The 16,227-nt window shown below is 35.6% G+C and overlaps 1 protein-coding gene across 2 annotated transcripts in view; it reads right to left on the bottom strand.

The window, feature by feature from the left end:
• PGR (progesterone receptor) overlaps positions 1-16,227 on the bottom strand; it is a gene marked incomplete at both ends in the record, with an annotated part of 98,264 nt that overhangs the window by 19,250 nt on the left and 62,787 nt on the right. Inside the window, one exon of one of the 2 annotated variants that reach the window (XM_079707642.1) lies at positions 8,603-8,908. The exons of the other annotated variant lie outside the window; for it this stretch is intronic. Within the exon in view, the coding sequence (XP_079563768.1) occupies positions 8,603-8,908 (306 nt within the window). The remainder of the gene's footprint in view (positions 1-8,602; positions 8,909-16,227) is intronic. 2 annotated transcript variants of the gene reach the window in all.

The raw sequence follows: 16,227 nt of genomic DNA, 5'->3' as shown, positions 1-16,227 counted from the left end.
TATTAAGGAGCAATGAGAGTGATATAGCCTGATTTATATTATGCACAGCTCATTGATAGCCATGTGGAGGATGGATTCAAGGGAAAAGGTCCGAGGTTAGGGAGAGAAACTGGGAGTTATGGCCAAAGTCCAGGTGAGAGATGATAAAAGCCTGAAATAAGTCAACAGGTAGGAGTAGAGAAGATAGAGTGCATCAGAGAAGTGTTTAAAAAGTAAAATCAAAGAAATCTGGCAAGTGATAGTACATAGGTAGGAGAAAGAGGGAGTCAAATAGATCTTTCAGTTTTTTTACTTGAATGGTGGGTGATGATAACAGCATTACTGAGACAAAATAAAGGAGGAGAAACAGGCTAGAGAAAACATAGTAAGTTTTGGACCTGTTTGAGGGACTGATGGAATATCCATATACATACGAATTAGAGGTATGGAGTTATCAGAGCAAAAGATATAAAATTTAATTTATGTGTACCTGAAACAATAAAAGTGAATGAAATATTTCATTAAAGGTATAAAGAAAAACAAGTGTTTTGGTAGGAACCTCAAGCACTTTCTGTACAGCTTTTTAAATAGTGTCTATTCCTTCAAAAACTCTCACTGAAGTCCACTTACAAATGGCCTATTTCAAAAGAAAAACCAAAGCAAAACTTAATTCCTTAGATCTCAAGGGCAAAAGAAGTTTATTTCCTGATTCAGTTAACTATCTCAAGGTAGGTAGCAGAAAAGGCTATCTATCTTCTCTCCATACATTCCAGATAGTCCCGACTTCATGTGAATAGTGGGAAGACTGCTATTCCCTTCCTAGAAATTCTTAGTCTCAGACGAACCAAAAACAACCCTAGCATATATTCATAAATAGTGGTACCATAGCAGATATTTGCCCCTTTTTTGGGGGGAGGGTGACTTTTCAGTGTCTCACTTTCTCCCCTGCCTCCTTCTATCCCTCCCTTTTTTCCTCTATGCAAATAGAGTTTTCCATTGATTGTAGTTTTGTGAGAGCAAGTACCCCACTTTCCCATCAAGGAAGTTGGCTAAGGCCTCTTCCCCTGGGCTTGTGATCTAGGTTTGATCTGTGGAACACTTACTACCTGGACTTTGAAGCAAAAAATAGTAAACAAAGATTAACATATGGTTAGGCTTTACTTGTGATGGTGGTAGTGCCTAATGACAGTGGGATCCAGTGGGGACATTTGTGATTTGTTTATTGGCCCTCCAGAGATGCCTTGGTTTCTGCCTACTTTCCAGACTTGTCCTCTAGCTTCTATTCAGTGAATCCCTGGTGTCTTTTCAGAAAATTATTTTTTTCTTTTTGTTTTTTGTGAAGCTCAACTGTTTTTTTGTGGGGGGGGGGGGGCTGTAGTTGTTTTACAATGTTGTGTTAGTTTCTACTGTACAACGAAGTGGAGTTCCCTGTGTGCTATACAGCAGGTTCTTATTAGTTATCTATTTTATACATATTAGTATATATATGTCAATCCCAATCTCCCAATTCATCCTTGTTTTGTTTTTGATAGCCAGAGGTATTTTGTTTTTGTTTTTTTAAAGTTAATAGTTGGTGTTTATTGCTTACATCCTGATTTATTCATGTGTAGAAAGACTCCCTAAATAACTAGCCAAGAAAAATTTGGCATGTAATTTTCATAATTCCCTTTTTATTTTTATATGCCATATATGCATCTTGAAGTTCATGTTTATATATTTTACCTCTTTGTTTTTTTAAAAAAAATTATGAGTCAGTCAATACAATAGATCTAATACAGAAATGCCACTTGTAAACTGAATATTTTATAGTAATAGTAATTAGTTCTTCCACCAAGTTTAGGATCATTTGATAAGAAATAAATAAACTTTCCTAATTTTTGCAAAGCAAGACACCCTCAAGGGAGGCACATATAGACTTGGTCTATTTTTAGTATATTATAATATAAAAGCAAATCTTGCTGAAATAACTTAAAACTTATGAAGTTACCAATATTTATAGCAGAAAGTATATTCTTTCTATTTAACAGAATGGAAAACAACTCAGAAAATAGCTTTATTTACTCCCCCTTTTAGAGGGCTTATCTGAGATAAATGTACAATGTTAAATTGACTTGAACATACTTGGTACAGAAGTGCAATTTTTTTTTTACCATTAACTGTAATATCATTCATTACTTTATACTGAAACAAAGATGGGAACACTGAGATCAAATTCCCATTGATGATAATGATCAGGTAAACTCAGTACATTTGAGATGAGGATCAAAATGAAAACCTTCACACGGAGAAGTGATGGATGACCCGTAATTGTGTTCAACAAGTAGTAAAGAAAAACGCCCTTTCCTTTAAAGTGACTTGACTTGATAATTTCTCTCACAAGCTGTCCAATCCTTAATGCCTAAGAAAAAACTGAAAAGAAAGTGTACAGTAACACATGGCCTATATGACCTTCTAGGTTCTCCTGGCTTAATTCCAGAGTTTCAATAAAATATACAGGCTGTGCTCCTCTAGAAACTGTCTCATACTGAAATAGTTAATCTACAACAAGGGCAGAGCATTAACTACCTCAGCACCTTATGACACAAAGCATGAACTTTAAGGAACACAAAATAGCTTCAGCATAATAAATGTAATCACCAACATATGTTTGAAGACATTATGAATAAGGACTTGATGGGTAATGATTTAAGGTAGCATAGTTCTTTCATACCAATTCCAAAATTTAAATTTCTATAAATATTCTTTAAGCACCTGTTTGGGATGAAGCATTATGTTTGCAACTCAGCATAAAGACTAGAAAGATGCTGTTTCTGCCTTTAACACTTGTAGTCTGTGAGACAGACAGATAAGTAGAACATAATTACCACTCAAGCGTGACAGTGTTGTGGTTGACAAAGGCAAGGGTGAAGCACTCGGAGAGAAAAGGGGCCTTTGGATTCAGTCTGGGAAGGCACAGGAAAATCTTTCTAGGGGAAGGTTGATTAGCATCCTGAAGGCTAGTTAGGGACTAGCCGGGGAAGATGTAGGAGAAAAGAAGGGCCTCCAGGTAGGGAAAACAATATGGATGAAGAAAGGCAGGAAATCGAGCAAAGAGCTTTGTGGGAGCTGAAGCTTAGAGGTGCTTGAAGTGGGAGAGTGAGAGAAAATGTGCAAACTCAGGAGGCAGATAACAGAAGGGCCTGGGGTACTAAGGCTAAGAAGTCTGGCTTTGTTCTGGAAAGGGAAGGGAATAACATAATTGATTATAATTGCTTTTGAAAGATGATTCTGGTGGCAGAATTGAGGATGGTTTGGGGGTAGTGTGAAACTGTGGTAGTAGTGTCAGTCAGGGGTCTACGACCGAAATCTAGGAAAAAATGACGAGGACCTAAACTAGCTCAAGCCAGTAGCAGTGTAAATATCGTGGATAATGAATCATATCTATAATAAGCAGAGTTGACAGAATTTGATAACTAATTAGACAGGAGGTGAAGGAGAAAAGTAAGTCAAGGATTATAATCAAGATTCTGTCTGAGGTGCCATTTCAAGATACAGAAAAAGGTCTTAGGCTCACGGAGCAGAAGGTCATATTGGCTTGGAAGTTCATTCAAGTGGAAATGTGTAATAAGCAGTAGAAATATATTGTCCAGTAGTTCCGTAGAGGGTCCGGGTTGGTACTATGTAATTAGGAGTCATCGGAATATAGTGGTAGTTGAAAACAAGGCCATGAGTGAGCACATCCTGCCTTGCAGACTGAGAAATTACTGGAATATAAGATGGAACCGGGAAATGCTAAATTCATGGTGTGAGCGGCAGAACAAATCCACAAAGGAAACAGGAGATACGTAAATTGAGAGAAACATATCTGCCGGGAAGGCAAGTGATGAACGCCAAAGGAAGAGTTTTGGTAAGACATGTTTACTTTGTCAATGGCCCCAGAGGCATGTGAAACATGTTAAGGGCTGAAAGTATTCATTTTATTTGATAAGTAAAACATTTTGGTGACATTGGCAATAGTAATGTCAGTGGAATAGGATATTAGAAAAATCATTTTTTAAAGTCTTCATAAAAGTATTATCAAAGCCTGACTTAACTCTTAGAAGGCTAATCTCATTTCTTTTCTAACACTTTGTTGGGGAAAGTAATTTAATTTATTCATTTGATTTGGGGCGAGAGAAAAAAAATCTTTTGTCACACATGCAATGGCTATCACTGACTCAAAAGATATTTTGGGATGCTTCAAAGGCAGAAAACCAGACAAAGGACTGTTCGAGTCCTCTGATATTGATGATTGCAAGTAGTCTGGCTAGCTGAGACCAAGAAGTAAGGTATGCTTAAAAATGTCAAAGCATTGACCTGAATAGATTTTTTTCACCAACTAAATAGAAGAATCAAGACAAGATTTATAAAAAGGAAATATTTCTCCCAAACATCTCTGTCACATCAATTCTGCTACAATGTATTAATACACAGGATGAAAAATGTTTAAAGATGAAATTGGACTGGGAATGAGTACTTAATGATTTAACTTCCAAAGCCTACCCTGACTCAGCCCATAATGTATGCCTCTAAATTTACTTTCTGCCACTCTCCCAAATATAACTTTATTGTCAATGGTTTCTTAATACTTGGATGATTAAACCCCCAAGAGGCCAGTAGTGTTTGAGAAACCATATGCACAAATGTATTTTTTCTCAATCAACAGCTATTAAAAGTTTTAATTACTATGCCGTGGGGTAAGGTATGATGACATTTTTTATGTTACTAAGGGCCCTTCACACCTGAAAAGATTGAGAACCATTCTTATGCTGGTCTAATTCATTGTTCACCAAGCATACCTCATGACTTCCTTATTTTACACCACCAGCCACACTATTCCTTCTATCCAGAATGCTTTCTCGTCTTAATCACGATTTATCAGAGTCTCATTTCTCCTTCACGGTGTACTTTAACTGATATCTTGTCTCTGAATCCTTCTCTTGTCCCTGAAGCCAAAAATGTTCTTCTGTCCCCATTTTAAAACATCTGTTATCTTATGCCACTTTCACATACTTCTATAGTTGACCTTTGAACAACATGGGTTTGAACTGGGTCCACTCAGCCAGGTTTTTTTTCAATACTATAGTACTACATGATCCGCAGTTGGCTGAATCTGTGGATGCAGAACTGGGCTCACTGTAAAGTTACATGTGGACTTTTGACTGCTTGGAGGATCAGTGTCCCTAGCTCCCACATTGTACTAGGGTCAACTGTATAGTTGTTTGGGTGTCTTATATTCCATTGGACTGAATGTTCCTTAACAGAGGGAATATGTCTTGTTCATTTTTTAAATTTTGTAAATATTGTGTTGCTTCAAGTTTCAAATAAGAAAACATTACCCACTGAAATTATAGCTAAATGTCAATGTGAAATCATTCATGTATAGGTACAATATGTCAAAGGCAATGTATCCTAAGAGATCACTTGTAAATGTACTGTCATGAGGCTAAAGTATCTTGCAAGTCTCTATTAAATAGAAACAAAGATATCTCTGAAATACTATGGGAACAATGTTAAATACAATGCAATTATTGTAACAGGTCCAAGATAAAAGAAGAGCATAGACAAAGATGAAATGAGAATCCCTGACCAGGCAACATAAATCCTCTCAGGGACCTGCAGATACATGCCTTGAGGCCCTCATGCAGGCTGTCACCTTGGTAATGATTATCATTCTGTATCTGATCTTTTTATTCTCCTGAGAAATTTTTAATATTATCTTATTTCTTGGCAAAGTTAAAGGGCATTGGTTTATTTGGATAAACACATATAATCTACAAGTTTTAGTTCTTGAGCAAACATTTATTATATACAGTATTTTAACTTCAAATTCCTACAGGTCTGCTATTCAAATGAGCTTAACCAGAGAACATATGATCCTGTGAAGAAGTGTTGTCCCTGTTTAGTTTAGGACCATGATTCCTTTCACCCAGATCTTCAAGGCAGATTTTTCTCCTTTTATGCTTCAGAGGGCCTGAAATCTGATCATAAGCTGACTTCCCAACTACACTTTCCTATTGTGAAAGAATTACCTGATCTACCTACATGTTTTCCTAGCAGCATCTTTTTTTTTCACTGTAAATAAGTAAACTGACTACTAATAAGCTTCATTTAACCAAGGCCATCTTTCACAGACCAGTAACATGTGAGTGAATGGATAAAATAAGTTTCTCTTATGTACAAAACTGATGACCAGATGTTAGGATGTGCTGTACCAAAATGCATTCACACCATGCGCTCAGCCTTCTGGCTTCTCTTTCTAACACCACTGTTTAATTGTTAAGTCTTGCACACAGGAAATATGCAAGAGACATTTACTGAGTGAATCAAGTAAATAAAAACTGTACTCTGATTTAAAGTCAACTGAAAGTTTTTGAGTAGCTAATGATATACCAGATTACTATATATATATATATATATATATATATATATATATATATATATATATATATATATATATATGCCCTTCAGAGTCCTTTCACAGAGGTTGATATAGTCACTCTAGTTGACTGATTATTTTCAGCATTCATTCGAGTTATTCCCAGAATTCAGACCATGAAGATATGGTTTGAAAGACCATGGACCACACAATAATTTAATAATCCTAATGTTGCCCTTATTATACAGTTAGTGAAACCAGTACATGTAACACTGGGGATGCCATCGCTCTTGTTCACTTACACACAAATTACATTTTGTAACATTAAAAGTGTTGCCACCAACTACAATGTAAAAATTTTCTCTCACTCTTTTTGAGGGTGTGTGGGGATCAAAAATCTAGAGAGATAATAGTGTTTCAATTTAAGAAGCTCACTTAGCTTTTTCTCAAAATGAATAAATTATAGTTGGAATTATGACTGGTTATTTTCTAACTTTGCCAATGACAGTAGAATCTTTTTAAACAATAGAGAACATATAAAATGCAAACAAAAGAAATATAAACTATATCAACAAACATCAAAGAAATAACCTTTTCTAAATCATAGAAAAACAGAAAAGTTTAAACACATAAACACTCATATTTTTAAACAGAAAATGTTCGACAATGTTATTGTAATATTTTAATTTAATAAAGATCTATCAAATTTGATAACCACAGTAACTTAAAAAAAAATTCAGAACTTTCCTAGTGGAAAAAAATATTACCTGTCTAAGACTTTTCAACAAGAATGAAGCTAATAAGAACCTGGGCACTGTGATTTTTTATTTTACTTTATCTTCACTAGAATAGTGAATCTAATTGACTTTTCTCAACATGTATTTTTTAAAAGATTCAACAAACAGGAATCTATTTTTCTTTCTTTCTCATGTAACCTTGAATTTTCAATAACAATTCATCTATAGTATTTTAAACCTTTCAGGTAGAATAATAACTGAGAAATAATATTAAGGCAAATTGGGAAATGAATTCTTTTTTAAAAAGACTATTAAATTTACTTGGAGACTAAAATGGCATACTATGTTTAATTCTTGATCAGATGTTGGAAAAATAAACTGGTCTAAAGGAGTATAAGGATATTATTGGTGTGAAGAGAAAGTAACTTTGGAAAAGGACACAAAGATAAAAAATGTTCTATTTTTAATTATGGGATTAATGCTTCCACAAGTAATTACTTCCACAAGTATTCTCTTGGCTTTGCACTCTAAGGTTTAGCCAGGTGAGAACTGCACCCCTGTAAACTCTTTCAACTGCTTGGCTCCTATGGAGCTGTGCTGAGAGAGCAAAAGTAGCTTATAAATAAAGTGACTGAAATCCTATCATGATGATATAATCCAAATTCTCACTGTCTAGGTATAAATTCGAGAGAATAGTGACTGGAGGTTTCTCTATGTCCAAATTATTTGTTTATGTTTAGGAATTTTATTTCTTAATTGACTTTAGATACTCTGCTATACTCAATACTATTTTGATTTGTTATATGAATAGGTACATTCAGTTTTATTTTCAACCATGTGAGGTTGGTTAGATTAGGATTTGGAATGAAATAGACATTTCTAAGAATATGGTCAGTTTGTCTTTTTTCTGAACTATTATATTAGCTTTGGTTTAACATATTGATTTTGTCACAGCTTACGAAAGAGAGGCATGGACATATATACACTACCAAACGTAAGGTAGATAGATAGTGGAAAGCAGCCGCAGAGCACAGGGAGATCAGCTCGGTGCTTTGTGACCGCCTGGAGGGGTGGGATGGGGAGGGTGGGAGGGAGGGAGATGCATGAGGGAAGGGATGTGGGAACAGATATATATGTATGACTGATTCACTTTGTTATAAAGCAGAAACTAATAAAAAATAAAATTAAATTAAAAAAACATAGTGATTTATGCTAATCCTTAACTATTTCATTATGTAAGTCTTGATTCACCAACAAGACTCAAAATGTTATCTATGTCTTTCGTATTTCCACAGCACACAGTAGGGTCCTAGACAAGTAACACATAATATAGGGTCCTAGATAAATATTTTGAACTGCTGAAACACATACTAAAACACCCTGTTTACACTATATTTAATTTATTGCACAGACTTTTATTTAACCACCCACTAGTAAAAAGCCATAGTAAAGTTTTTATTACATGCTATTATATACAAATAATTATTACCTGGCAGTAACTTAGACCACTTGACTACTGAAAGAAGTTGTCTCTCGCCTAGCTGATTCAGACTTGTCAGCAAAGAACTGGAGGTATCAGGTTTGGTGTTGTCGTGTCCTGCATAGACCACATCTGGTTCAATGCTCATGAGCAAGTTGATCAGTGGGGGGACCAACTGTAAGTCTTGATTTGGTGAAAAAGTGATTCTCTGGCTTAGGGCTTGGCTTTCATTTGGAATGCCCACCGGCTGTGAGAGAGCAACGGCATCTAGTGCTCTCATAACTCTAACTTTATTGAACTTTTTAAACTTTCGACCTACAGAGAAGAAAGAAAAAAAAAGAAAAGAAAGGAAGGTAATATAAATACATAGAAACTAAATATTCCAGCAGAGAATGATTTTTCTTAATTCTTAAAATTATAGCATTATAGGCTTTGGCATCTATCTCATAAAGTGAGATACAATAAGTAAAAAGGTTAGGTCTCAGACGTGGATTAAAGAATTAATTACACCAGCATTCACTGGGCTGATGGGTGTGGGTAATTACACCAGTATCCCATGCAAGGTTATGGAGCTTCACAGTAACATGTAGAAAAGACAAATGGCTTTTAGCAGAAACCAAGCTCAGTGTTGGTCAATATTCTGACAGGACTGCCTTCCCAAAGTTAATGCTACAGACTACATAATTAAAACATAGTGTTTAGTAGATGTTGAATCTCCTTTTGAGTTTTATTCTTTTAAGAATCTGTTAAAAGATATGCATATACATATGCAAACCCCACAAAATCTTGTGCACAATTTCAGCGGGCTCATGATCATTTGAAATTCCTTGAAATCAATACATGGACTATTATGAGATATAAGGACCCAAAGTTAAGAATCTAATTTCTAAATTAAGGGAGGAGAGAGTCTACATCTTGTGCTGGTCAGGCCACATTTGTATTTCTGGACAATTTCTAGAATTTCTATTTTGCTGAATTGTCGTGTGTTAGGAAGAAAAACAGTCTGACAGGGAGATGAGTAGAAATCTGCCTCATGAGGAGTGGTTGAAGGAGACCAAGATGTACAACTGGGCCACTGCTGGTTCCCAGGTGCCTTGGGGTGATCAGAGGGCAGGCTGGACTCCAGCTCCCACCTGCTCTATGACAGGCATGGGCTACTTAACAGTATCAAGTGTCTGTGCTGTTTAAGCCAGGAAAAAAAGGCTAAGGAAGGCTTGATAATGGTTTGCAATCATCTGAGCAGAGGCTGCAGTTTGCTGGATCTAATCCCTGTTCTGGCTCATAGACATGTTTTGTTTGGCTCACACAATTCTTTTCAGAGTTATGAAAGCATCTCTGAATTAGCTGGGTGGTGACAATCTATTAAAGCCAAGCTACAGCTCCTGCTTTTGAATGGGGCACAGACACTCCAACACGTCTCGGTTCCCACCACAAACTGGTAGTAGGCCATTGGTCAATTTTCTTAAATCAGGTCACTCTGCCCAATTAAGATACCTGCCTGGTCTCTGCAAGCATTTGCCTTTGTGATTTCTGAGCTCAAGTACTGTCATAAAGAAAAAGGATTACACTTGTTCTATAAACCACCCCCCTCTAAAGTTGTGTTAGAATGGATAGGTGACAGAGAAAAAAATGCCAGGGGTCAATATATAGAAATGATCCAGAAATGTTTAAGGAGATGGTTCAAACAAGTTTCCTGGGGAGGGAATGAGTTACCAGAGGGAAGGGAGGTAATACTTGTGGAGTATCTACTATATGCCAGGAATTTTATATATGTATCATTTATGCCTCACAACAAGTAGGTATTATTAATTCCATTTGTAAATTGGGAAAATGAAGAGTCAAGAAGATGGCATGCCCAATGTTACAGTGATAGAGCTTGGATTATGTAGACTCTGAAGTCCAAACTTTTTCTCACACACTCTCTCTGGCGTTTCAGGCAGGGACTTCATGGTCATTTGGTGGGATTCTGGAAAAGAGGTCTAGGCAAGAGATTGTGGGGAAGAGCACAAAGGTTTATTCCTTCCAATCCTAAAATACTGTGGTTAACAGAAAATAAGACATACATCCTATCAGCCCCTTCCCTCCCCAGTAATAATTCCAAAATGGTTTTCTTTTTCATTTACTTTAACCCCTTTTCTCTTTTTTATGCCCTTTCAGTTCTGGTTTTATCAGGATTTGATTACACTATAAAACCATGGAATCTTACTGAAAACTAAAGCAAATGTTCTACATTTTGTTCAGTGTAAAAAGTTTTACACCCCAAATAAATTCCAATTTCCTAACATGCTGATTATATATAATGCAGTTTGAATTAATATAGAAATGTTCACATTTCTACTTGTGATCCAGTCTTTTCATGAGTCCCAGTGAAAAAACGGGGGGACATGTGATAAAAGCAAAGTTGAAGGATGAATTACAATTGAACTAGATAATTTACATATCTATCTTATGTAATTTAACTTGCAGCTCAAGGGTTTGAAATAAACACTAGCATTTCCATTTTAAAGATGAGTAATAGGTTTATAGAAGCTAAGTAATTGGCCAAGTTTATAGAGGTAATAAATGACAAAGCAGAGATATTAATCAAGGGTTAATTTATTTTATTCTTTCTTTTACTTACTCATAAAACACTGATTGAGTGGTTTCATGTACCAGGCACCGTTTAAGGTTCTGAAACTACAGCTCTGAATAATCAAACAAGGTATCTGCTTTCATGGGGCTTATATTCTGGTGGGAAGACAGAGAGGGCCCACAAACAAATAAAGAGTAAGATAATACCACACAATAGTATGCACTATGAGTGAAACGTGTAATGTAACAGAGAGTGACTTGAGGGAACAGGACAGTAAATAGAACGGTCAGGGAAAGACTATGGTCTTTCCACTAGACCACACTGCTGCCCCTTCACATAGCCTTTATTTCTCTAAATCTGCAGGCTAATGACTCTTCTGGAGCTAATCAAGCAGTATATGTCAAAGGAGAACTTTGCACACCAGGAGAATTAACTTAAAGAACTGAATAAATGTAAAGTATTATTAAGAGATGTTTTCCTATAGTGCTAAATTGTTACAATCTTGCCACCTCTACCCTCCATCTCCTACAATGAATATGTTTGGTCTTCCCAAAATAAATCTTAAGAGATGTAATAATTCTTCCATTTATCTACAGCTTGTGAACATGTGACATGGGGGAAAAATGAACTTTGGGTTGGCCATATCTGGGTATGAATCCTATCATTTAGAAGCATTATATCTGGGGTGGATTATTTTATTTATCCAAGTATCAGTTTACTCACCTATTAAACACGGCATTTACCTCACAATATCACCATTAGCCTAGGTAAAATAATGTGTAAAAGTATGTGGTGCTTGGCATATAGCAGACACTCACTAATGTTAGCTGTGACTTTTGGAAGTTGATTAGAAAGACTTGAGAGAGGAAGGGAAACTATAACTTCATTTAGTTCGCATTTTCTGATATTAAAAAGTGTTCCTAATCACTTATTTTCTCCTCCCTCCAAAACCCAAGTAAACAAACAAACGACAAAGGCTTCTATGGTCACATATGTTTAAGCAATGTTGTATTAGAAAAGTTAAAGTGATATCCTTACCTTACTTAGTACTGTATCTCAGAACCTTCAATACGTTGTATGGATTATGGATCTCTAAGAGAATAATATTAATATATAGTGTTTTCCAAGTATATCTGTGTTTTTCACTTGATGAAAAACCTGCTAGTATCTCATGAGATTAACAGTTTGGAAAACACTACTTTAGAATATTTTTCTCTATGAGGTTTGCATTTGAGATCAAGCCTATGATTTGGACCTCATTAGTTCCATTGTCAAGCATTCAGTCACTGATTTTTCTCTTAGCAAGTTAAATAAAATAACTAGCTGTTATTAAAAATACAGTTAACCTTAACTCCTCTTGACATTATATAAAATAGGAACTGTAAAGACACATGTACATCTGCACCAATCTTAATTTTAAATTGCCTTTGTTTCATCATAGAGTAAAATATAAAAAGTATTGTTTTCCTTTATTTCTACCACAACTGGCAACTTTAAGTTAAGGTCCAGAGCCCCAAAGAGGATGAAATACATTAAAATTTAGATATATAATTTTTGTAATCACATACACATTTGTAGATACAAATCAGAGTCCCCAAGGGAAGATAATGTTAAGAGAAGAAGAGGGTTAATGAAAAAGTTCCCCTGTTCTCAACAGTGATCTTCAGAGAAGATACCACCTCTTTGTCAGCTTTGTATATTCTCTCCAGTGTCCGGCAGTGCCTCAATAAATCTCTGCTGAATGAATGAAAGAATACATTATTATGTCTTTCTGTAGTTATTCTCTATTGCTGCATTTGTTTCCTTCAGAGCACACAGCCTCCTCCTCTGCTAGGCTAATTGTCCCATGAGGATAGGGGCCAGGTCTCTTTTATTTACCAATGTAGATCTGAAGCTTTCCAAACCATCTATCATACAGTGGACTACTAATAAATATTTGTTGAGCTATTGAAGTTATTATTTTGACTTAACATAGATCTTGAAAAAGGAATATCACAGGAAGAGTACTAAAAAGATAATGTGAACAGCAATGTGATTTCTTTTTTTTTTGGTTTGCTGGATTTTATATAAGGTAGTCTTTCAAAGAAATGATTCCTAGTCTTCATGTATAAAAATCACTATTAAATAACATAACAAACAAATCTATAGAATCTTATATAATTGTTGATTGATTAACTAGATAATGGCAAAAGTACTCAGAATTCGGTAAAAATTTAGAATGACTCTGTATTGCAATGTTACTCATGTACTTCTGAAAAATAACAGCACCTGGTGGTTTGGTAACCTAAGTAGAGACTAGGTGTGTGGGCCCAGTAACCACCTCCCACCACTATTCTACCACCCCGCTGCATGTATCTTCAGAAGCTTTCATTGCTTTGTGGGAAGGAGGGAAGAGAGTTTCAGATGCAAGGGGTGGGCATGGGGGTATAAGAAAGAAGATGGGGAGAAGAACTTAATAATTGTCTTTCATTCAACCTGATGGACGTCATTTTGAGGATGGTATCAGATGCAGAGGAACTAATTTTTTGAGGCTTAGGGAAAGAGAAGATCCATCTGGAGAGCATTTTCTTTGTAATCAATGTATAATATTGGTACCCCTATACTCTGCTTCCCTCCTGTTACAATGCATGAACTGCCTATGCTCTTACCATTTCAGCACTAAATCTTATTCCTTCTGATCTACTCAATGACTTTTCTCTGAAATCGTCTGCCCTCTTGTCTGCATCCTCTGATAGTCCCTCTTATGCACAATCTATCCCATGAAGAGAAATTACTCTCTCTACTTCCTCTCCTCCCATTCTCCCTTGAACCCATTCCAGTCAGGTTTTTCTCCCTACTCCAATAAAATTGTTCTTGGCAAGGGCACCAATGATTTCCACTGGTCAAAATACAATGGTCAATACTCAATACTTATCTTAATCAAACCATCAGTTGTACTTGACCCAGTTCATCATTTCCTTCATCTATTCTCTTGGCTTCCACATAACTCAATCTTGTGGCCACTCCTTTAGTCTCTCAGGCTTGCTCTTTACATCTTCTTGACTTCTAAATCTTGGAGTTCCAGAGCTCAGTCCTCAGACTTCTCTTAGATAGCTACACTCTCTTTATAGGTGTTAGCATCTACTCTTATATCTTTAATGTCACATAGATATGGAATGATTACAAATTTATAACTCCTGCCTCAACTTTTTCTGGGAATTCTAGACTTAACTATCTAATTGTCTATTCAGCATCTCTACTTGTATGTCTAATGATAACCCCCAAAACTTAATATGTTTAAAACAAAACTTTGATACACTTGCCCCAAAACTTCAGTTTCCAATTTTTAACTCCATTTACACACTTGCTCTGGACAAAAACTCTGGTGTCATCCTTGATAATTCACTTATTCTGTCACTTTATATCCAATTCATCAGCAAATCCTGGTGGATGCCATGAAATTATAACCCAAATCCAATAATTTCTCCTCATTTCTACTGCTTCCACCATAATTTAAGCCACCATGATCAGAGCTGTATTATTGCTACATGTGCTGGCTGATTTCCCAGCTTTCATCCTTGTACTTCCACAGTCTATTCACTACCCAGCTGAGTGAGCCTTTAAAAACTACAGATTATTTTACTCCTGGCTCAAGACTCTCAGTGACTAGTCAGCCTACTTAGAATGAAGTCCAAATTCTTTACCAAGCTCTGCAAGGCCTAACATAATCTTGCAAAGACAGTCTCCCTAGCTCCATCCATACTGATGCCCATGTTCTTGGAACTTGTTGAATATGTTACTACCTCAGGCCTTTACCCTGTTTCCCTTGCCTGAAATGATCTTTCCCTAAATATTTGCAAGATTTGTTCTTCATTTCATTTCAATTTATGCCCAAATACCACTTTATCACATACGCTGTTCTTTCTCATCTTATAATTAGATATTTGTAACATATATACCCAGAATATACAAAGAATTCCTATAAATCAGAAAAAAAGACATGAAAAGACATTTTATAGAGGAAGAAAAATAGAAATAGGCAAGAAAAATACAATTGATCTCATTAGTAACCAGAGAAATGCAAATTAAGACCACCATGAAATACAACCTATCCAGAATGACAAAGACACACAAAAAGGAACTTTCATACAGAGCTGATATGGGGTGTGAACTGGTAAAACTACTTTGAAAACAATTTGGCATTATCTAGTAAAGCCAAGATGAACATATATTATAATCAGGGCATACCTTGACTACAGAAACTCTTGCACATGAACACCAGGAGACATGTGCAAGAATGTTTATAGCTAAACTGTATGTAGTAGCCTTCAAAGTCAAAACAAACAAGAATATTGTTAAGAGACACATAGAAAATCAGAAAACCTACAGAATTATACAAGGGAATGAAGGACCCTAAATTCAAGCTAGAAGTTTCCTGGAAAAACTGAAAGATTATGACATTCAAACAACATGCAAAGAAAGGATAAAGTATTGCATAATTATTCTTACAGTATATATGACTGAATCTGAATGGATGATGTTCCTATGAGTAGGAATTTATCAGACAAGTGCTAAGAAAGGTTCTTGAGAGAGAAGAGACATATTAGAAATGACAGCTTAAATATAGCCTAATAGTAAAAATTCTGAACTATTTTAGCAAAAAACTGGAGAGGAGAGGGAAGACAGTTTCTGAACTTCTTTAATATGTGTCAATAAAATTGGTGAAATGATCAGTCATAGTTACTGTTTAATTCTGATATAATAAAAGAGAAATATAGATTTAATTATGACATCAGGATGGGAATGTAAGCACTAGCAAAATGGAAAAGCAGAGTAAAACTTCCAATTTAACAAGGAGGACTGAATGGGGAAAATTAAATGAAAAGAAATATGACCAAGCCAGCAAAGTAAGAAAAGGGAAAAGAGGTAATAATGAGGAAGTATCACACACACTGAACAGAAAATGTGTTGGAAGAAATAAAAATTTTATATACTGATTATATCAACAAATATTAATGGACTAAATTTCCCTGTTGACATCAAAGAAGGTCAGCTTGGGTTACAAAATTCTGTTTGTAGTTTT

The sequence above is a fragment of the Hyperoodon ampullatus genome, assembly GCF_949752795.1.
Source record: "Hyperoodon ampullatus genome assembly, chromosome: 7".
Classification (NCBI taxonomy): Eukaryota; Metazoa; Chordata; class Mammalia; order Artiodactyla; family Ziphiidae; genus Hyperoodon; species Hyperoodon ampullatus.
Note: the sequence above shows the minus strand (reverse complement) of the source record. Positions and strands in the feature narration are given on the sequence as shown.